The sequence below is a fragment of the Typopeltis vanoorti genome, chromosome 14 (assembly GCF_054136105.1).
Source record: "Typopeltis vanoorti isolate ZY-2024b chromosome 14, IOZ_Tvanoo_1.0, whole genome shotgun sequence".
NCBI lineage: Eukaryota > Metazoa > Arthropoda > Arachnida > Uropygi > Thelyphonidae > Typopeltis > Typopeltis vanoorti.
Genome location: NC_143562.1, coordinates 114,377,618 through 114,402,603, shown reverse-complemented (window position 1 = coordinate 114,402,603; position 24,986 = coordinate 114,377,618). Strand labels below are relative to the sequence as shown.

The following is a 24,986-nucleotide window of genomic DNA, read 5'->3' as shown; positions in this document are numbered from 1 at the left end:
CATTTTTTAGGGCATCTGCTGACTTATTTGCTAGAAAATTTTGGTATGCTTTCTTCTTTTCCCAGACTGCTTCTTTAACTTCTTGTGCCCACCATGGTGTTCTTATTTTTCTATCCTTACATACAACTTCACCACATATCTCCTTTGCTGAATCAATTAATGTCTTCTTCAGAGTTTTCCACTGAGACTCCAATGAGTTTGTATAGTTGAGTCAACAATTTACCTGTAAAAGCTGCTCAACTTTAATTCTTTTTAAAATTTTCTTACATACTGTTCTTTTCAATGTGATAGCCATTTTTATCCTGCTTAGTATGCAGTAACGGTCATAATTCTTGTAGAAAGGCTTATACGCTGGTTATACATAATTATTAATTGACTTAAGGAATTCACAGCGTACAAGAGAATATAAATTAAATTAAACTTTAATATATATTTCCAATATTTCAGCAACGTCACGTTGCCATTTTCAAAGGAACTTACAATAAAGACACGTGCACGTAGGCACTACATACAGTAAATGAGGACGAAGCAGGAAGCTATTGTTTCTCCTAAAAGTCCTTATGGTACCCCTAGAGGGCTATGTAGGTATTCTTGGCTGTTGGGCTTAAGGTCTCATGATGTATGTCTCCCAAATTTGGGGCAGTCTCCTCAGCAAATTTGTTGAGGTTTGGCATGTTTCTTAGGGCTGAGGCTGATTCCATGAAAAATCTTTCAAACTTGAACTTGCTACGGTGTATTATTGTGGCTATCTTACACTGTATTCTGTGCCGTGTATCCAGAGCATGGTCTGCAAGACCAGAATGGCAATACTGGTGAAAACGGATGTAGTCCTTGTGTTCTGAAATTCTGATATTTGCTGTCCTGCCTGTTTGGCCAAAGTAGGACAGCTTACAGCTGCAAGGGACCTGGTATACACCAGGTAGATCTACGGGAAGTGATTGGTCTTTAGTGGAGTGGATAAGGGATGCCAATTTTCTATATGGTCTGTAACAAGAAGTCAAGTCATGTTTTCTTAAGATTTTGGTAATTTTTTCCGAGGTGCTTCGGATGTAAGGAATAGTGATGGATTTAGAATAATCCTTGTTGTGAAGGGGGAGGGTTGTGGTTTACTGGTTTCAATATTTTTTGGAATTTTTTTTGGGGGAGGGAGGGAGGGGTAGCCATTGGCTGAGAAAGTGTTGAGCATGTGATTTAGTTCAGTGGTTAGGGCATTGTCATTTGAACAGATTAGTTTAGCCTTGTTGTATAGGCTTAATAACTCCATATGGTTGTGAAGGGGGGGGGGGGGAATTGTTGGTGAATTATCTGCCTGTATGAGTGGTTTTTCTATAAACAGAGAAAACCAAGGTTCCATCAGGCTGGCAGGTGACTAGCATGTCTAGGAAAGGGAGGCTGTTGTTTTCCTCTTTCTCCAGGGTGAACTTGATCCTGGGGTAGGAGAGGAGTGCGTCAGAACCATGTGGCCAAATAACGAACACATCATCAACGTAGCGAAGCCATATGGTTGGTTTTTGTGGGGTAGAGTTCAAGTCTTTCTCTTCAAAAGTCTCCATAAAGAAGTTGGCCAAGGGTGGGGAGAGTGGTGAAACCATGGCTGTCCCTCCCCTCTATTTGTTTGTAGAATTTTCCCATTTCAAAGCCAGCATAGAAAACTTTACACTTCAACATACTGACATAATGGTCAGTTTTGATGTCTCCTCCTTATTCACAAATGTTCCACTCAAAGAAACATTAGAGCTAATCTAAGCTAAATATCCTCCCGATATCTCAGCTCTATTTCAGTTCACAATGAACTCGGGCTATTTCGTTTGGCAGGGAAAATTCTACAAACAAGGGGACAGCCATGGGTTCACCACTCTCCCCACCCTTGGCCAACTTCTTTACGGAGACTTCTGAAGAGAAAGCCTTAAACTCTACCCCACAAAAACCAACCATATGGCTTTGCTACGTTGATGATGTGCTTGCTATTTGGCCACATGGCTCTAACACACTTAAACAACCAACACCCCAGAATCAAGTTCACCCTGGAGAAAGAGAAAAACAACAGCATCCCTTTCCTAGACACACTAGTCACCTGCCAGCCTGATGGAACCTTGGTTTTCTCTGTTTATAGAAAACCCACCCATACAGGCATATACATTCACCAACAATTCCCCCCCCCCTTCAAGTTATTAAGGCAATATACAACAGGGCTAAACTAATCTGTTCAAATGACAATGCCCTAACCACTGAACTAAATCACATCCTCAACACTTTCTCAGCCAATGGCTACCCTGTCCCCCCCAAAAAAATCCAAAAAATACTGAAACCAGTAAACCACAACCCTCCCCACTTCACAACAAGGATTACTCTAAATCTATCACCATTCCCTACATCCGAGACACCTTGGAAAAAATTACCAAAATCTTTAGAAAACATGACTTGACCTCTTGTTTCAGACCATATAGAACATTGGCATCCCTTATCTGCTCCACTAAAGACCAACCACTTCCCCTAGATCTACCTGGTGTATACCAGGTCCCTTGCAGCTGTAAGCTGTCCTACTTTGGCCAAACAGGCAGGACAGCGAATATCAGAATTTCAGAACACAAGGACTACATCCGTTTTCATCAGTATAGCCACTCTGGTCATGCAGACCATGCTCTGGATACACGCCACAGAATACGGTGCAAGAAAGCCACAATAATACACTGTAGCAAGTTCAAGTTTGAAAGACTTTTCATGGAATCAGCCCTAAGAAACATGTCAAACCTCAACAAATTTGGTTGTATGAGAATGCCCCAAATTTGGGAGACATACATCATGAGACCTTCAACCCAACGGCCAAGAATACCTACAGAGCCCGCTAGGGAGCACCATCAGGACCGTCAGGAGAAATGATAGCTTCCTGCTTCGTCCTCATTTACTGTATGTAGTGCCTGCGTGCACGTCTTTATTGTAAGTTCCTTTGAAAATGGCAACGTGACGTTGCCGAAATACTGGAAATATATATTAAAGTTTAATTTAATTTATATTCTATTGTATGTTGTGAATTCCTTAAGTCAATTAATAATTAAGTAATGGTTACTTCCAATTTCGAATCCTCTGTATATTCTTGTATCCTGAACCAGCTTTATGATATCAATATCGATGATAACATAGTCAACGAGGTTTTCCTTATTTCTTGTTTCTTCTCTCCACGTGAACTTGGGTGCATCAGAAGTCCAGTAAATAAGTACCGTTATTATTAGCTTTGCTCTTTTCTCTAAATTTTCCCAAAACATTCCTATATGCTTGGTGAGATTCATTTCCTACTCACTGTTCAAATCTCCAGACTTTTTTCATGTTCTTTATGTCAGATGTCTGTTCTAATTGACTCAAAAAATTCTACTTCTTCCTTAGAAGACCCTTCTATGAGACCATAGGCACATGTAAGTTTCATTGTCCATTTCCCCATTCTGAAATTGGCCCATGTAACTCTACTTGAAGCTGCGTTCTAATCAAGAAGTTTATCTTCATGTTCAGTGTTGAATGCTATCGCTACTAATTCATTTCCTTGATTATTACTGACTGAAAATATCATCCTATACTTATTGTTTAATAATATCTCACTTGTTTTTGTCTTCTTTGTCTCAGTAATGCCAATTATGCCCACATGGTACCTTTCCAATTCTTCTGCAAATCCAATTTCCTTTCCATTAATATTACTTATACTGATAGCTCCTATCTTCAATTCTTCTGATATTGGGTTTACTCTTCTTATAGATGTTGAGTTGGAGCTTGTTCCAGTGGATGACTTTTCACTGTTTGCCATTTCCCTGATAAAAACAGCAGCATGGGGAGGGGAGGGGGGGCCTTGTTTATCTGGGCGATGCCCCAGCTGGCATGAAATCTTATCATAATGTACCGTCATATGCATTTGTGGTTTAAGCCAATAAAATGCAATTTAATCAGCTAAGTCCCAAATTGCCAGGACATCCCCCATTTGTTCAGTACTCAGTAGATACCCACTAACAGGATACACCATGTGAAGGTGAGGATTGGACATTAGGTCAGAAGCCACAGTCGGTTCTAAGCATTCCTGGGAGGAAATGTGGAGGTCTCCTCCCAGTTATTTGGCTTTACATATCACCTTAAAACCATACCAAAGGTGGTATGGTTACATACCATTAAAGCAGTAAGTAACCCCTACTACTATCTTTGCTTTGAAAAAACATGAAATTCTTCAGCAGCAACATAATCTTCAGCTGCAGTGCCAGACATATTGAGATTATTTAAGGCATAGTGATTCTTATAGTGGTCAAACCACCCACAACTTCCAGCAAAAGGTGTTGGTTGCTTTTCATCTTTCATCAGCTCGTAAGAAAAATCTTTCACTTTCTATCATATGAACACTCCAGACCAAGCATGTTCTGCTAGTTCTGATGCTCGATTTATATAGCATCCTTTCCATTTTCTCAACTGCATGACATTTGAAAATTTTCTTACTCTGGTCATGCTGAGATTCATGGATGATTTGGTGCTCATGCCAAATCATATCAGACATTATCATAATAGAGCACCTCAATCCTGTCTCCCTTCTGATCGGGCTTTCCAAATTATGCAGTGGCAATAAAACTTTTATATTTCCATGTGTGAAAACATTTCTTTAAAGTCATCATTATTCCAGCTGAATTTCCAAATTAAGTTTTTGAAAACTTTTTATTATTATTATTATTATATATAGATATGAGTTTTGCAACATGGAATCAGGAGATTCATCCACTCATTTAATACTATCCTAGCGAAAAAAAAAAATCTAGTCCGCATACCCCTGTGTGTGTGTGTGTGAAGTAGACTACTAACCACACTCTTACACAAAATTCTAGGAGTAATCCCAAGTTCTCTATCTATATATATATTATGTATTTATTTATGTGATTCCCACCCTTGAAAGGTAATTAACACATTTGTACTGTTGGGATAAGGATTCATTTTTCTATTTCTATCAATTTTATTTTTTTATTTTTTGCAATTTTTTTTTGTTTATTTTTACATAGTCTGGAAAACCCCTGTTCTAGAGACCAAACATGAAACTTTTTCAAGCCACTTGAAATTTATCTCCCACCTAAAGACAATCACAAACATCTATGGCTGCAGCAGAATTCAAACCCACAACCTGTTGGTTGGCGAGCAGGTACACTAACCACTTGGCCAACCAGGCTGGCAAATATTGTCATCTATTAAAAATTTTCTTGTGTCAATCTTATTGAATCCTCTTTAGTAACATATCAGTTTCTATCATCCCTTTCTCTCCGCCCTCTTCTGCCTGTCATAGACTTGTGGAGATAATGACCTCCTTATCTTTATTTGCTAGTGTTTTTCAACAATTCAAATTACTCCTTTGAGTTACTGAGGACTTTTGCAACATGCCTTCTGAACTTCAACTCTGTCCACCATTATATCCCCCTAGCTTCATCAATTCCTGCAATCCATAACCATCAAATGTGATACACATTATCTTATCGTTTCATTCCAAAGCGTATAACCTTATAATATGATTTATTATACTGAAGATGAAAATTTTAGGTAGCAAACATTTCTGTTTGGCACTGATTTCTTGCTAAAGGAATCCTGCTGTCATCCCTGAAACCAATCCATTTCTTGATGTGATGCATAATAATAGTTACTGCAAGTTTTCTGGGTTTTTTTTTAAGTGATGATTGTTTAAGTGACAGATTTTGGTTTGAAGTTGCTATTTGTTATTTAGAGACAAATTACACCCAATTTATCCATAACTGTATTCCATACTTTTCTTTTTTGGAAACAAAAAACATATACCAATTTCAAAAACAGGTAAAGTGGAAATGGCACTGGATAAAGGAGGTAATGAGAGGAAAATAGATCTTTTACAGAATCAATATACATATCAAAAAATAAATTATGATTGTGGGGGGTTTGGGGCATATCAATATTGGTATATAGAGATGAAATATCTAAAGAAGAAAGAAAAAGGTCACCATTATCGATTTCCAAGAAAATGAATCCATATTATGTTGTTCTGAATTGTTAGCAATAAGAACCACCCAGTCTGCCATAAACACAAAAATATCCTTTTACTGTCTCCATCATGACAATTAAACAAAATAAATTACTCCCCTGTACTATCATCAAACCATCCCAATTCCCAAATACCTTCTAACATGTTTTACAAAAAAACCATGTGGCTAGTGTTAGCTCCCAGTAGTTTTCAGCTTTTCACATATGATGGTAATTTAATGAAATGATCAGAACCTGACACTGTTTGTTGCTGGCTTACTATATACATAACCGGCTTTTTCAAATCTCAATTGCCATACCTCATCTTTTCTGTTATTTTTTTTTTTCATTATTGGCTTTTAAGTTTCTCAATTAACTAAATATATTTGCTGCACTTAGTTGTTGCTATCTTGTGCTCACTGCTTTTAACTGCATACCATCTCTGCTCTGATCAAGCCTTTGTCAAGTTTTTACCATCTTTACCTTCAAAATCTTTACACAGGTATGTAAATTAATATCCACCGACTAAAAACCTCATTAAATTTAACTGTTAAGCCTAGTTGTTACAAAAGGACTGCTCCAGTGCCATAAATAGCCTAGCTTTTTCTTTCCTACTTTAAACAGTTTTAGGAGCATCATGATTTTTTCAGAAATTTTACAGTATCAAAATGTTATTTTAATTTCAATGGGCACTTTGCATCCATTTATTCGTAAACATATCACAACTAGTAGTGGTTTAACCAATCCAGAGGATACTATATTCTTCATCAGTCATTCTCAACCTTTCTTTTTGGTCCACTTATGTAGATAATACACTATACTTGCCATTTGGCCTCAATCTAAAAATGAACCAACCACTTTCCTACATCAAATCAACAGCTTCTTGTTCAACCAGTGTATATTAAAAACCCACTTCTGCTGGCAGATATACACATCAAAGTTCTGCACACCATGCTTCCCAGAAAATTGCAATTGTGAAATCCTTAATTAACAAAGCACACAAAATTTGTTCTTCTTCTTTCATCCTCATATTTGTTGTTGTTGTTCTTCTTTCATCTTCACATAACTAAAACATTAATGCAATCCTTTATCTACAACCCTCATCACATTCAACAAATGACAGACTCAAATTTCAACAACAAGCATACTACAACTGAATACAGGGATCCAATTCCATACAGTTCCACGATTTCGGAACCCGTCAGCTGATACTTAAAGTTTCATCTGATACCAACATATTTTCCATGAACAGAATTTCAAATATTTTACCAACTACAAAAGACAAACTTATGCCTCTGTCTTCAGTGGGTGTGTTACCAGATTCATTGAGTATAATGTAACATGCTTTGGATAGACAGGTTGTTCTGTATAAAAAAAAAAAAAAAGATTAGTGAACATCAGTACTATACTGAGTAACTTAAACCTCAAAAGTCAAGTCTTGAATAACACAGTATCCTCTGAATTGATACTCGCTTTCTCAATATCTCCTCTTCATAAGTATTCTGCAAATGTGCAGGTTATTCTCTTAGCAGCAAAAACTTTCCTTCCACTCTCCTCTGTTCTGAGCCTTCTCTTTCAAGGTTGTGTACCTGTCTCCATTTAGCATGTCATCTAGCATTGTTTTCCTTACTTTTTCATTGTTAAGAAAAACAATGGTAATGAAAGTAGCAAGGAAAGAGGCAAATATGGATATCAGAATATGTACGACCCAGTTTTTCTTTCTTCTTTTTATCCTTTTTAACAGACTTCTTTCTTCTTCTACTCTTTATAAGATCTCTTCATTAGTTATTTTATCTGTCCATTTGATTTTTTCCATCCTTCTCCAAATCCACATCTCAAAGTTTTCCGAAATCTTAATTTCTTCCTTCTTCAATGTCCAAGTTTCAGCTGCATAGAGGGCAACACTCTACACATAACATTTTATAAGTCTTTTCTTTAGGTTTCTGTCCAATTTTACTTCTGAATAAATTCCATTTTCTATTCTATTAAAGGCAACTCTTCCCATTGCTGTTCTTGCTTTTATGTCACTTTTACATCTTCCATCACTGCTAATCACACTTCCTAGATATTTAAATGTCTTTACTTGATTCAGTTTTTCCCCATTTATTCTGATATCCATATTTGCCTCTTTCCTTGCTACTTTCATTACCATTGTTTTTCTTACATTAATTTTCATTCCACAATTGATACAGGACTCCAGTAATCTGCTCAGCAGATGTTGTAGTCCTGTTTCAGTATTTGATAACAATGTCTTGTCATCTGCATATCGTATTGCAAATATTTGTCTACCTCCAATCTTTATTCCTTCTTCTGAATTCTCCAGTGCTTCTTTTAACATTGCTTCGGAATATATGTTAAAAAATAGGTGACAGAGAACAGCCTTGTCTTACTCCTCATCCAATGATACCTGGTTCTGTTGTACAATATATGTCTCTCACCTTGGCAGTTTGTCCCATGTATAATGAAATAATTAGCCTTTTGTTTTTCCAATCTATATCAATCTTTTCCGTTACTTCCACCATCTTATCCCTTTTTAAAAAATCAAAAGCTTTTTCAAAATCGATATAACAGATATTAACTTCTTTATTCACTTCCAGACTTCTTTTACTTATTATTCTTAACAGTCCAATTGCATCTCTTGATCCTCTACCCTTGATGAAACCAAACTGATCTTCTCCAAGAAATTGTTCCACCTTAGATGGAATTCTCTGTGTTAAAATTCTCATAAGTATTTTTGATGTATGGGAAATGAGGCTTATTGTTCTAAAATCCTTGCAGTTCAGTGCATTACTTTTCTTTGGTATAGTATAAATATTAAGGTCATAAAATCTTTTGGTAATTTTCCTTTGTTATAAATTAATTATTTTGGTTAATTCTTTGGTTCCTTTCTTCTGAAGTTGTTTCAAGAATTCTGCAGGTATTTCATCTATTCCTTCTGCCTTTCCACATTTTAGTTCTTTAATGGCCATTTCTACTTCTGTCTTCAAAATCTCTGGACCTAGATCACACTCATGAGCAGTTGAATTAGAGATACCTGCCTAGTAGCAGGTAGCACCCCCTTTCGCCTTGATGACGACAGCGATGCGCAGTGGCATGGACTCCACAAGGCATTGGAAGCGTTGGGGAGCCAAACTGATCCATGACCGCTGCACAGCCTCCCACAATGCATGGATATTGGTTAGAGCAGGGTCTGGGGCACGTGTATCTCTCTCAACAGCATCCCAGATGTGTTCAATAGGAGTGAGGTCAGGGGACCTCAGGGGCCAGCCATGGAGTGTTCATCCACCCACTCAGCCACAATTCAGGAACGTTAGGCCAGTGCATTGTCTTGCTCCAGGTACAGGTCACCTGCAGGGTGCTGTAGGGGCAGAAATGCAATCTGATAGCAGGTCCCTGTATCGTTCGCCGGTGAGAGACGATGGTAGATGTACCAGGGGACCCATTTCATCTCACATAAACAGTCCCCATACAAGAATACCACCACCACCACCGGCTTGAACTGTGCCTTGCTGGCACGAGGAATCCATTGCTTCATGTGCTTGGCGCCGCACTCATACCCTGACTTCGGTGTGTACCAGCATGTACCTCGACTCATCAGTCCAGGCGACCTTTTTCTGTGTGTCGAGGGTCCAATGGTGGTGTTCCTGCGTCCATGCTAATCGTTCTGACTTGTGATGTGCGGTGGGCAGAGGTACCCTAGTCAGGCAGTGGCTTCTGTACCCCATAGCGAGGAGATGGTTCTGGATGGTGTGGCTGCTCACACGTCATTGTTGTCCAGCATTGAATTGGTGAGTGATCTGCAGCACTGTGGCCCGTCTATTCGCTGTTACCATCCGAGCTAGCCGACGGCATCCCCTGTCATCGACACGTTGTACATCATGGCAGTTTTCCCTGGCAGCTGTGGGTTTACCCGATTCCATGTACTCAAGATAAACTCTTGACACAGTGGCCCGTGAAAAGTCCAGTGGCTGCACAACTTTGGAGAAGAAGTGCCCCATACGTCTGGCTCCGACTATCTGGCCGTGATCAAATTCGCGACATCTCGAGTCTTCCCCATTCTGTGCTCGACTATTACTCAGATGGTCAGGTCTGACAACATCCCCGTCACTATTCCATTCGCCAGGGCGACCACAGCACCATTTCGCCAACATGGCAGGTATCTCTAATTCAACTGCTCGTGAGTGTAGATCTTCAATGTATTCTTTCCATCTCATTAGGATTTTATCTGTAGTTATGATTTTCCCCATTCTTATTTTCTATGCCTCCAGCTCGAATTCCATTTCTTTTGAGATTCATGGTTCTTGCTTTTTCGTACAAAAGATCATACCTTCCCTCTCATAATTTTCCATTTCGTCACATTGTTTTTTAAGTCAATCTTCTCTACTTCTTTCTGCTCTCCTTCTCAATTTGTCATTCAGGATTCTATATTGTATTTTCCCTTCTGGGGTGTCTTGATTTTTCCATTTTCTTCTTTCTTCCATTAGAGAAATCATCTCCTTAGTTATCCAAGATTTTTTTATTCTTTTAACTCCTACATATCCAATTTCTTCTTCTGCAATCTTCTTTATTTTCTCTTTAATTTGTTCCCATTTCTTTTCTGGATCTTCAGTTTTGACAAAACTTGTTTCCACTAATTCTTTCTCCAATCTATTTCCAAATTCCTTGGTATTTTTTAATTTCTCCAAGTTCCATTTTTTCCTTTTCATAGCTTCTTTATCTTCTTTTTTATCTTTTTTTCATAGCTTCTTTAGTTTCACATTTATTTCTATGAATAGTAGGTTATGGTCAGAAGCTCCAGGATACTTGCATGCATTTTTTACACTATTCTTGCATCTCCTGGTTTTTTCCATGTGTAGTCTTCTCTTAGATTTTTTAAACCAAGTATTCATAATTATTAGCTTATTTTCTTTAGAGAATTCCACTAACCTTCCCCCTCTCTCATTTCTATTACCTAGTCCGTATCTTCCTATTCCACTCCCATCCTCTTCTCCCACAACTCCATTCCAGTCTCCAGTTACAATCAAATAGTCTTTGCTTTTTTCTTTCTTAATTAGTTCTTGTAGTTGTTTGTACATTTCCTCTATTTCCTCATCTGAATGGTCACTGGTTGGCATATATACCTGCATTATTGTTATGTCCACCAGTTCAGCCTTCAATTTTACCACCATAATCCTGTCATGTAGACATTTTATGCTAATAATGCTCTTTACTGTTCTTTCTCAATTTTTAAATATGAATCTTTTTGAAACAAAGTTCAAAGGTCCTGTTACACTGTCTGAATTTAAATCTGAATGATTGCTTCTCTATTCCAAAAGTTTGGGATATTCTCATCCTATGTAAATATCAGAAATGAACAATTACCTATTTGATATGATCCTTCTAATAGGCAACACTTCGGTTATAATACAATAATTTTACCATTTATATTTATCTCATATTCTAATTCTCTTTGACTGCTTGTTTGTTCCACAAATGGAGTACTTACTGTTAACTTTGTTGTAAAACATTTGTTTGCTAATTTGTAATAAAGTATTGTGTCTAATGTGTTTCATTTTCAAAACACACATCTGGCTCTTCTGAGTTCTATAGGAATAATCAACTATGGCAATTGATATTACTAATAATTAAGTATGCATTTTCATATGGTTATTAAATGTAAAAGCAAATATCCCTCCTCCAAAAACAGAACAGAAAATTCTGAAATGTATTCAAACTGTATCTAATTTATCTATATAATTAATCCTACAAAAGAATTAATATGTACTGCATACCAATTTGGGGCGGTGGCGGTGGTGGCGGCGGCGGTGGTGGTGGAACTGCGATACTTCTGACTCTATCTTCATCTACACTGGCATTAGGAACATTCCAAGGATCAACTGTGTCAGAATTCTGATTTGACAGAGGAGATTCCCATTCAGTTGTTGACTACAGGAATGAACAACTCATTACATATTATACTTAATAGCAAATTAAAGTAGCAAAATAGCAGAACTGCATTTGAATCACTAAACAAACAGAAAAACTTATTATGTTTTAATTTTTTTTTAATATTTAATTCCATAACGGCTCACTTCCATGTAATGAAAGCTTCAGAAGAAATTATTATTAATGTGTTTTTACAGTGAGAAAAATAAGAACTTTATTTAGAACTTATTAGTATTGTTTTCAATAAACTGTTGACCCTTGAACAACGTGGGAGTTAGAGGTGCTGATCCTCCTCTCCACACACACATGCAGTTGAAAAAAAAACGAAACTACTAATAGCCTACTGTTGACCGGAAGCCTCACTAACATAAACAATCTATTAACACATATTTTGTATGTTATGTGTATTATATACTGTATTCTTAATGAATGTACTATACTGTATTCTTACAAATATCATCTGTCAGTACCTACATCAATATTGTCTTATATGATACAAAACACTAGATGTTATTACTAACAATAGACATCAAAAATTAAAAGATAATGTGAAAAAGAAATTCATATTTATTTACACAGGCATAACAATTCATGCATTGGATGCATTGAAAGCAGGAGAAGCAGGCACACTCAGTGTAACTTTACGGAAATGCATCATAATTTCTGTGACTTTTGCTTTTTCATTGCTCTAAAAATGTTTCTATATAGTACCAATTCTTCTTCCACCTATTTAAGCAGATACTTGCAACACTTGAGCTCACTGCAATAGCAACAGGAGGTGGCTACGAAATTATTTCAGTAGTACAACTGCATCCACAGAACTAGCCGAATTTCACCATATCACCCAAATAAAGTGAGCATTCTTGATTTACATAACGAAATTAAAGTAAGAATATCAGAGGCCATAGCAATACACATTTGCAATGCAGTTAACATCCATCACCCCTAAATCATCTGAGATGTGGCAGTTCCATAATATAAATATACACAAAAAACTTTCTACAAGTCAAACATCACAGCTCTTTGATAAAGTATAGTGTACATTACTAATATTTCACTTTTCTGAAGACTGCCATGCCAAAATGCTCTCACCTCGTAAATATTCTCTCATTTGTGTGTCGATGTAGCATCATTTTAGATTGTATACATTTATATTTTATTATGTTTTTAGATTTCTTAGGTCTTTTAAAATATACTGTTTTTACTTAATTTCAGATTCCAGTTTTGCTTTTAGATTTCCTTTATATTCTTTGCTATTTTAATTCCCATCTTATAATCTTTGCTATATTGTATTATTGTAATAATATGTTCATTATTTTCTTTAATCTTTTTTTTTTTTCATATAATTTTTACTTTGGGTTTACTTTTTGTTTAAACTTACATTTAACCAACCCTTCAAACCTATCTCAATTCCAGAGTTGAACTATTAAAAATTAAACTCCAAATATTTGCTGTTTCAAGAAATGTTAATATGACAAAGGTAGGCTGATGATCTCCATACTGATAAAAGCTTTTCGTATGATTTTAGACTTGATCAAAGGGAGCTACATGAACCACAGATTCAGAAATACTATGGGGTGAAGTTTGAAATTTCAACATTATGGCTGCAATATGGGTTTCTGTCAGAGGTATCAAGTCTAATCTGGAAGACTAATTGGTGATTTAATTTGGTGTTTTTATGCCATGGATTTTGGTGAAGTGTATGTCAAACTGTGTTATTTTTGCAAAATTCTGGCATGATTTGTATGATGTACTTTCATGTTGCACTTTTATTTTTTTTTATTTGTTGGTACTGGTTTTTTTTTTAGGAAGATTGTATTTGTATTGTCAATATTTGTATGTTTCGTTACTGGTTCATTTGAGGTTGGAATGAAAGACAGAATGGAGATATGCAGTGAGAGAGGATACTGTTGCACATGATACCCATACAGAGAATAACCATTCTCCATGCTATAATGTGGCCGTGACTGTGCCTTCCACAAAACATTACTCAGATCCTGCCTCTATTCAGACTTATCCTGACAGAGTGTATGGCAGTGGAATCATGCAGTTGACCAAAAAAGCATCCTGACTCGTTACTGACCAGTACACACACCTGTGTATTATCTTTTTTTTTTTTGTGAAAAATATCAGGGTTGGGGACACAGGATGGGATGCCATGAGAATATTTCTTCCACTCTTCTGAACCAAACACCTATTCCATGAGTGAGCCTCAAAAATTATTGTCATGAAGGTCTTCATACCCTATTCTAACCTGAATTCTTGTCCACTTTCAACCCAAGATTCAACAGAAAGCGTACCAAAGCAGTTGAAGAAAAAACTCACCCTACCACAGGTGGCTTACAGCTTCATACTCAACCTATTCAGAAGCACACAGTAAACACAACAATCATCAGCAAATCTACATCTGATTTCATGAAGTCCAACAGCAGAAAACTTGCCTCTTATCCACATGGAAGCTATGCAACTTCTGCTCATCTGCACTTCCACTCCTCTCTCATCCAGGTGTCACAACTGTCTCAATACCCAAAGGTGAAGCTGACCTCCTGGCATCACTCTTTTCCTCAAACTTCTGCATAGATGACCAAAGCAAATTGCCCTATCATACCAGAATATGAACACTGTATGCCATCTGTGGTTTTTTTTTGACAAAAAGACAACACAAAAATACTTAACTTGGGCACTAAAAAGTCTTCTGGTCATAGTAACTCTCCAATTGTACTTAAGAACTGTCATCCCAAAGTAACCTGCTGTGGTGTCATCTTTACCATCTTCTACACTTAGATGGTACTTATCCCAATGCACGAAAGCAATCATGTATCCAGTCTATTCCAAGAGAAAGGGAGAGAGGAGTCTACCACGGAACTATTGACAGATCACCATTACTTCAATTCTCTGAAAAATAATGGAGAAAGTCATTAACAGCTTTTCTCTCTAGTCGCACACTCTGTATCATTGTGGATGGCTTAAACTGAAGTGCCTTGGGACTCTGCTCTATCATCTATCCTCTTCTACTATTTCCCAAACGACCAACACACAATGACCACTAATCTTATTCATAGCTTAACGTGATGACAGTACTATCAATTCACCCTCCTCAATTGATGAACCATACAGTGCTCAAACATCCCAAACTTCAAAACCATCTTCAACCAGTGCATTAAACATTGATCTCCATGAGAATAATCTGGTCACCTATAATGCCACCAAAATAGTCTTGCCTTTTTCTCTCGCTAAAGAGAATTCAGCTCACCTATACTTACCTTCAGTAAAACAAATTACCACACAGGATCAAATCTGTTTAGACTAACACTTGCATTAACATAACAATCCCTTTTTTAGCATCTAAAAAACCAGGCATTCTTTTGCTCAAGATGCTTTTTTCACCCACACAGCTATTCATTCATTCCATTAAACTAAAAATGAGCTTCAATCAGTACTTACACCTAAATACTCAATACCCGATGTCTCTGGGGTAATGAAGAATACCAGAAGCATTAAACTAATGTTTAATTTCATTTATCTTTGTTATGGTCTTTCATCAAATCTACCATAATACTTCATTATAATTAGTTTAAACACAACATACTTTTTTCTAAAATCTGCAGTTGTTTATAAAACCACTCTAAACTAAACAAATATGGATGAATGAATCTTCCCGAGAATTTTAAAACTTCTTACCCAACCAAAAATACATAGCAGACAGCATCCGTTCACTGCAATACCTGCAATGCAAGGTAAATTTATAGTGCAGTCCTGATGATGCTATTGTGATAGAGGAAAAAATACTAGAAACAAACAGTTTAATTTCATACTTTAATGAGAGGATTTAAGTTGATTATTCCTGATTTTTCGAAGTTTGTGCAACAAATTACACTTCTATATCTAAAAATATGTATTCAAAAAATCCATCAATGCACTTTTAAGAGAGAATCTGTGCAATCAAGTGTAATTTAAATAAGGTTCACCATAACATCGATACTTTATACTGCACATTAGCAAATACAGAAGTTTGAAATATGAATTAACTCGTGAACAAAGCTAATTATGCTAACAAAATTTAGACATTTTTAATGACTAAAATGACCTGTTGCTGGGCTGTCACAGAGCATCGGGGGCATACCCTCGGTGATGGATGGGGGGGGGGTCGGTGGCACTACTTTGCAGGCCTATTGGCTAGGTCCATGGGACCCGCTAACCAATGACAGCTGCGGCCCTCCATTCATATTGGGGGTTGGATGGTTCTGGCAGTCCATTCCATAAAAAATGCCGCTATGTAAAGCATCATGTCTACACAGAAAAGAATTAAAGCCTGAGTAGTCTCAATATGTCTGGAACAGTGATATCAGGGTGATATAGTAGGACCTGTGGTATCATCAGTCCATGACTGCTATAAAAAAATTCGACTCAGAAATTGCTTGAATATTGCTACTTGGAATGTAAGAGGATTGAATAAATGCGGGAAATTGACTAATATGATGAGAGAGATGGAGAGATTGAATATTAGTATACTAGTAATAAGTGAAACCTTTTGGAAAGGATCACCAGATTTTGAGTCGAAGCTTCCAAATGGCAAGATATATAAAATATATATGTCAGGTGGTGAAATATCAAGAAGTGTATCGTTTATTGTAGAGAATTAAACTAATAAAAACATTATTCATATAATCAAAAAATCAGATAGAGTAATGGCAATTGTAGTGAAATCTAAACCTAGAGATATGCTGATCTTTCAAATACAGTATATGCTCCTACAGAACAGAATGAGGAAGCAGAAATAGATAAAGGGCGTTCAAGAGTCAAGCATGGCGGACATATGTAAGAAGAGCTCCAGAGTGAAATAAGTTATTCTTGGAATAATTAAGTATAAATGAATATTTGTTTGAATAAGAGTTGCTGTAAAAGTTGTGTGCTACCAGTATTAATAGTGTGGGGATTTTTTTTTTTTTGCCTAAACTTAATTATGAATTCGTTATTAGACCTTAGAGTAGTAACTGGCAGAGGAACATGGCGGCAGCTTTATCATTCCATGACTTTAACGTAGACTTCAGTCATTTCGTTAAGTGTGAGGTGTGTTATATGTATTCTTTCGATTACATAAATGATTTGTGGATGTTTAGGGCGGATGGAAGGAGGGTGTGTGTAAAGTGTAACCTGAACGAGGAATTGATGAATGCTAATATGAAATTGATGACAGAAAGTGTTAGTAGAGAGAATGTCGCGGGAAAAATGAGTGCACATTTGAAAGAGAAGGTGAAAGAGAGGCGAAAAAATGTTAAAAAATCAGTAAAAAAGAAAACGAGTGATTTGAAAACCATAACGAATGTTAAAAAGGACGAAAGTGAGGTGAGAGTGACGGAAGGAAATGAAATTGAGAGAACAAATGAAACCGGAAATCGTGTGATGCAGGAATCGAAAGAATGAATGATAGCGAAAGTGGGACGCATGTTGGACTGAAAGTACTGAAACACAGAAGGATGAATGAGAGTGAAAGTGAGAAGAGGGTGTCGAGAGTTAGAAAATTAGAAAGATTGAATGATAGAGAGAATGTGACGCGATATTCAGAAGTTGAATTGGATTGGACGAGGCAAGAGATGAAATGGATGAGGAATGAAATTAAGAAAATTCGGGTAAAAATTATTAAAACAAATCATGATGGTATGAAAGAGTTAACGAAAGATGAGAGAGTGGCGTTGTATGGCGACTCCGTTATTAAAGGTGTGCTGGATGACAGGATGCACAAGGTATGTTTTCCATGCGGTAATATGAGTAGAGTGATCGAGGAATTGGATATGAGGAGGGAGCGAGCAAAAGAGTTGATGGTTTTAATAGGTACGAATGATTTGACAGAGGATAAAGAGCACGTCAGAATGGATATCAAGAGAATCCTTAGAAGGATAAAAGAGAATAGTGTGAAAGGAACAGCAGTCAGCATGTTGCCTAGGTATGACTGTGGTGAGATGAGGCAGAGAGCAAGAATTATGAATGATATGCTGGCTGAAATGTGTGAGGAGACGAGAGTACAGTTTGTTAATGTGTGGAATGAGTTTGAGGGACGAAGTGAGCTGTATAGGAGCGATGGACTGCATTTGAGTGGTTACGGTGTGAGTCGCTTGGAGAGACTGCTGCTGGAAGGTAGAGAAGTGAATAGAGAGAATGAATCAGATCGAGTGGGAAGTGATGTGGAAGAGCGGGAGACTAAGACAAGAAGATTGAAGAGGTGGTTACGAATGGGGAAGCGAGTGGTATGAGTATAGAAAATTAGAGAATGGGTGTGCAAGAGGAGCAGAGAAACGGAGAGGCTCAGGGTGGACAGGGGTACACAGCATGAGAAAGGTGAATGCTCCAAGAGGAGGTGAGCATGTGTAGGCAGGAAAGGAATGGGATTACATGGGATCAAGAGGAAAAAGTAGAAATTGAAAAGGGTTCTAAAATGAATAAGCAGAAAAGGAAATGGCCCCAGTCGAGCATGGAGAGATCACATCGAGTGAGTGGTATCAGTAGAGCTAGCTGTAGATAAAGAAATGAGCTGTTGTGTTTGTATACAAATGCTAGAAGTATAAGAAACAAGGCAGATGAAATGGTTGCACTAATTGCGTCTGTTCACCCAAAGATTGTCGGAATAAATGAGACATGGTTTGATGAGGACAACATCCTGACTGGAATAGAGATGGAAGGGTATGATGTGTTTCGTGAGGATGGAAGGGGTAAAAAGGGAGGGGAAGTGCTACTGATGACAGAGAAAGAGTTATGTCCATACAAAGTAGAGATGCAAGAGGGAAATAGTGCCAGTGGTTTTGAGGCAGTATGGTGTGAGATAGAGGTGAATGGAATCACATACTTGGTTGGATGCTGTTATACACCGGGTAATGTGGATGGTGGTGATAATGAAATGTATAATCAAATTAGCCAAGCAAATAAGAAAAGGATCATCATTATGGGCGATTTTAATTATGGCAATGTAGAATGGAATGATGAGATAGCAACTGGAAGTTGCTATCTCATCATTCCAGTGTGATGTAAAGAAAATGAGTTTCTTGAGTTTTTGAAGGATAACTACCTCAGACAGTATGTGACAGAGAGCACACGAGGATTGAAGGTCTTGGATTTGGTCATCTCATCAGAGGATGTAATTATAAATGAGGTGTCAAATCATTCACTAATTGGTGAGAGTGACCATGAGGTGATTACCTGAGCGATTGCCAGTATTGTGAGGACCTCTGTGAGAAAAGGGTATATGTGGAACTACAAGGGGAGGTGATTATGAAGAGCTCAGAAGACAGCTTGCGGTTTAGCATGGAATGAGGAGTTAACTGGAAAAGAGATCAACGCAGCTTGGGGGATTTTCAAAAACTATCTAGTAGATGCAATGTCGAAATGTATTTCAAGGGTGAGAAGGATAAATAAGGTAGGTGTGAGATGGATGAATAAAGAGATTAAGCATGCGATACAGAGAAAAAGGGCATTGTGGAGGCAGCATAAGAGAAGTGGAAGTAACCAATTTCATGAGTTCTACAAAGACCAGGCAAGGAGAGTGACTTGGTTGGTGAGAGTAGCTAAAGAGAGGTATGAACAGCAGTTAGCTAATGAAGCCAAAAAGAATCCTAAGGAGTTCTTTCGACATGTAGCCAGCAAAAGAAAGAATGATTATGGAAGGATGATATTGATTGGAGGAAATGGTATAAAGACAGCTGTTGCGGAATGTGTGGTGGAGATACTTAATGAGCAATTCATAAAGGTCTTTCAATCTTGTGAATGTGACTTCATGAAGAGATTGAGAGCAAATGATGATGGGGAGGAGAGACTGATTGTAAGTGGGAAAGAGGTGTATGAGGAGTTGAGTAAACTAATGTTAATAAGGCTGTGGGACTTGATAATATATCACCACATATTTTGAAGGGATGTGCCAGGGAGTTGACACCTGCTTTGACATATTTTTTGAATACGAGTCTTGCACTTGGTCAAGTTCATAAGGAGTAGGAGGGCAAGATTGTCTCACTTCATAAAGGAGGTGATCGAACTCAAGCATCAAACTACAGGTTTATCTGTGTCAGGTGTTGTGATTAAGTTGCTGGAGAAGCTTGTGAGAACTAGGATCCAGAGTTGGGTTGACAACAATGGTATTATCTTTGATGGTCAGCATGGATTTGCTAAAGGGAGATTATGTTTTAGTAATCTACTTACTTATTACAATAAAGTGACTGCTTCCTTGGACAGAGGAGAAGGATACACAGTGATATACTTGGATTTCGCAAAGGCTTTTGATAGAGTACCTCATGATAAGTTGACAGTCAAACTGGAGCAGATGGGGTTGGATATTAGATTAGTGCATTGGATTGGAGACTGGCTATCTGATAGGTATCAACAAGTTGTGTATGGGAGAGCGATATCCAGGAAAAGGAAAGTCACTAGTGGAGTGCCTCAGGGGTCAGTTTTGGGGCCATTACTATTTAACGTGTATATTAATAATATTGGTGAAGATTTGGAAGGAGATATTCAGGTCTTTGCCGATGATGCAAAGTTGGGACGAACCATGAAGAGTAGTGAAGATGTTGTTGCCTTCCAAGAAGACTTGAATAAATTGAGTGATTGGGTACAGAAATGGGGATGTGAGTTCAATGTTGCAAAATGTAAGGTTTTAAAATTTGGAAAACAAAGATGGGATGCAGAATTTATGCTTGGTGAGGATATACTGTTGGAAGTGAAGGAAATAAGAGATTTGGGGGGTGATAGTGGATAAGGATCTGAAATTTAAGGGAGACATAGCCAAAATTGTGAAGACAACACAAAGGCTTCTGGGAATGATGCGGAGGACACTGACGTGTAGAAGTAGGGAGATTCTTGTTCCATTGTAAAAGGCTTTGATTAGGCCACACATGGACTATTGTGCCCAGATTTGGTCACCTGGTTTTCAGAAGGATGAAGAGATATTGGAAAGGGTCCAAAGGCGACTGACTAAGGTAGTTTCTGACCTCTGGAATGTCGAGTATGAGGAAAGATTGAGGAGATGCAATTTGCAGAGTCTGGTGGACAGGAGGAAGAGGGGATATGATAGAGACCTACAAGTTGGTTGGTAAGGGGTTGTTATAGGATCAATGCTGGAGAAGTTCTACAGAAAATAGTGGGAGATCTGGGAAGAACCAGAGGTCATCTCTGAAAACTGTATAAAGAGGGTGTGAGTAGGGGAATGAGAGGCAGATTTTTTTCATGCAGAGTTGTAAATGATTGCAATGCCTTTCCCGAGAGTGTGGTGTCTGCAAGAAGCTTGAGTGGTTTAAGACATGGTATGATGAGCTGTATGTGTGATAAAAGGACCTCCAGATGAGTCTGACTCCATGAGGTCTTGGGGTAATAATAATAATATCATGTATGATGAAATAGAATGGTGTAAAAAGGAAGTCGGAGGCAAGAAAGATCGAGTTATTTGTGCTATGGGTGAGTGGAACACAAAAGTTGGATCAGAGAGAAACTCTACACACGTGGGTCCATTTGGACTTGGAATTCAGAATGAGAGAGGACAAAAGCTGATTGATTTCTGTAAAGAGCACAGTCTCATCATAACTAACACTTATTTTTAAGTAAAAACCAACAGCACAATACATGAGTCATCACGATCATCAATTAGACTATATTGTGGTCAGTAAATGTTACTTCAATGGAATACGGAACTCAAAGGTGATGCCAAGTGCTGACCTCGGATCTGATCATAGACTGGTGATGAAGATGACTATTCGTCTAAAAATAATAATATTTAAAAGAAATCAACCCCCAAAAAGGATCTGCAAATGGTACAAAATCTGATAATAAAATCAAAATTTAATGAAAATATTTCAGAACTGCTGTCTGCACAGTTGCAAAACGAAAATGAACCCTCTCAGTGGAACAGACTACAAACAGCTATCATAACATCTGCTAAAAACACATCAATAAACAATAAGAAAGAAAGAAAAAACCATGGATAATTTAAGAGGTAATCAACCTTATTGATGAAAGAAGTATGTGGAAAAGAGGAGCAAATGAAGAAGAAAGGTTAAGATATAAAACTTTGGATAAAAGAATCAAACAGTTATGTAAAAGATTGAAAGAAAACTAGATAAATAGGCAGTGCACTGAGAAAGAAGAATCACAAAATAGGAACAAAACCAGAGAACCATTCCTGAAAGTGGAAGAATTTAATGGAAAAACAAAATATACACAGTCTAATAACATCAAGGACAAAGATGGAAACATACTCATTGATAAGGAAAAAATAAATGGAAGATGGGTGGAGTACTTATCTCTATGTACATAGAGATGATAAGTACATGGAGCGACATGGAGTACATCTCTATGATGATGATAATGGTAACATGTTAGATGATTCACGACACCTTAAGTTAAACATAACAGATACCACTCTACCCACAAGAAAGGAGGTAGAACACAATTAAGAATCTTCCTAATAATAAATGCCCTGGGTGTGATAATATTCCGGATGAGCTGCTGAAAACTTTGACTGGCAATAATAACTATTTAGTGGAATCCATTCAGAACATCTATAAAGTAATAGAATTACCTGAAGTCTTGAAAACATCTATGTGCATACCAATTCCAAAGAAACATAATGCACAAAATTGCAAGGATTACAGAACTGTGAGCCTAATATCACATGCATCCAGTGGTGAGCTATAAGGGGCTCGAGCAAGCCCTATGTTAAATTTTTCTCAAATTTGCGAGTCCCTTGTTCTTCTTGTTTAATAATCTTGTAGAACTAGAAAATACCACAGTGGAATGTATACATGCTACTATAATTGCTACTTTAAATTCATATGGATTTTCTGATAACTATATAAAAAATAATTTCATTGCATTTTGTTCTGATGGAACTAGTGTAATGTTAGGAAACAAATCAAGTGTTGCAATCAAACTTCTACAAAAATTTCCCAACGTTGTGATTTGGCATTGCGCTCATCGTTTACCCTTAGCATTAGATGATTTGATAAAAAACATTAAAGAAAAATCATTTTGAAATATTTATAGATGAATTATATGCTTTTTATCATCAATCATCAAAAAATTAATGAGAATTAAATACGATTGCAAAAGACCTTGTATCGAAATTTTAAAGATCGGCTGTGTGTTTGGACCACAGCCAATCTTTGGACCATGGGCAGTTTGCAGTTTACGAACAGCTCTTGCTTTGTGGAGAAATTACCCAGCTTTATGCAAGCATTTTGCATCGAACAATAAATATAAGGGCTTTTTAAACCAACTTCTCAATTTGGAATTTTTAAAAGATCTAGCATTAATGATTGATATCCTACAGAAATTATCATATCTATCAGAAGCTCTACAAAGTCTCAATATAAGTATTATAAGGACTAAGTTAGATATTTTTTTTTTTTTTTTTTTTTTTTTTGCTCGATGATGCGAGCCCTTTGTTAAAATTTCCATAGCTTACCACTGCATGCATCTAAAATTATTTTAACCACTGTTAACAAACAAATTGAAAGAGTCATGAGCGGTGAATTGAGTGAACAACAGAAAGGCTTCAGAAGAGGAATGGGAACCATTAATGCTATCCTGGAACTAAAAATACTAATAGAAAGATCACTTGAAAGAAATAGGAACATTTACATATACTTCATAGACTTTCAGAAGGCTTTTGACCGAGTAAAACATAATAAAATGTTCAATATATTACATAAATTAGACAAAGAAGATCATGTATTTAAGATTATAAAAATAATTTACACCAAACAGAAAATGCAGCTGTTTAATGATGAGACTTCTGTAGTGAAAATAAAAAGAGGAATTAGACAAGGTTGTAATCCTTACACCAAATCTATTCAATACCTATAGTGAGAAAATGATGAAAAATATTGAAAAACAAAAAATAGGAATTAGTATCAATGGTATAAAATACAACAATCTTAGATATGCTGATGATACCATTCTAATAGCAGAAAACAGAAACAAATTAATCAAATTACTGCAGCTACTAATTGAAGAAGGTAAAGAATTTGGATTAGATATAAATGCAAAAAAGACCAAATTTATGAAAATCTCAAAAGAAAGCAGATCCGAGCCAGAAATATTCATAAACATGAAAATTGAACATACAACAGCATACAAATATTTAGGCACCTAGTTTACTGCAGATGGAAAGCAAGATAAGGAAATAAAAATAAGAACAACCATTCTGAAAGATGCATTCTGAAAAAATAATGATCTGCTCAGAAGTTCTGGGAGTATCCAGCTGGATATGTGGTGCATTACAATGATAATAATAATAATTAAGCTAAAACAACTTGTGAGAGAGACAGAAATTAATGTAGTGATTGAACTAACAGGAAATAATGTTTTATTCATCAGAATCAGGGTCCCCTGGACCATGTACACGATTTTCAATGTTCTGACCTTTCTTGTGTACAACAAATTGCATCCGGTGTGCAACATGCTCTACAGCTGAGCGTAAGTGGATATTCATAACAGGCCGTTCTATGTTCTCTTTCAAGACATGCAAGTTGGGAATGCTACCAACATACACAATGGATTTCAAATACTGCCACAGCCAAAAGTCACATGGAGTGATGTCTGGGGATCAAGGCGGCCATGCCGTCAGAAAGAACTGACTGATAACCCTCTCATTACTGAAATGCTGGTGTAAAAGGCGCTGTACTGAATGTTCAATGTGTGGCCGTGCTCCATCCTGCATAAAAATTATGGAGTCCAAACATTGTCTTTGCCTTAATGTAGGAATGACAAAATTTTCCAGCATTCGTCGATAAATCTCTCCAGTAATGGAATAGGTTACAAGTCGGTTTCATAATAGGACCATACAAAAGTATGGTCCTATTATGAAATCGGCTGTGAAGCCACCACATGGTTACTTTTCGAGAATGCAATGGTACTTGCTGGATCACTTGGGGATGTTCAGAAGCCCAAATTCTGCAGTTGTGAGTGTTGACCAACCCATTCAGATAAAAATGAGCCTCATCACCCCACAATATTCTCCAAGGCCAGTCATTGTCGACCTCCATTTGGGCAAGAAATTAGCATGAAGGTTATGCACTTATCATAAT

At 37.1% G+C, this 24,986-nt stretch overlaps 1 protein-coding gene across 2 annotated transcripts in view; it reads right to left on the bottom strand.

Annotated features, from left to right (window-relative positions):
• lqf (epsin homolog lqf) overlaps window positions 1–24,986 on the bottom strand; it is a 310,461-nt gene that overhangs the window by 80,919 nt on the left and 204,556 nt on the right. For both annotated transcript variants that reach the window (XM_090403527.1, XM_090403528.1), the window contains one exon: window positions 11,769–11,922. In XM_090403527.1, coding sequence (XP_090259653.1) covers window positions 11,769–11,922 — 154 coding nt within the window. The remainder of the gene's footprint in view (window positions 1–11,768; window positions 11,923–24,986) is intronic.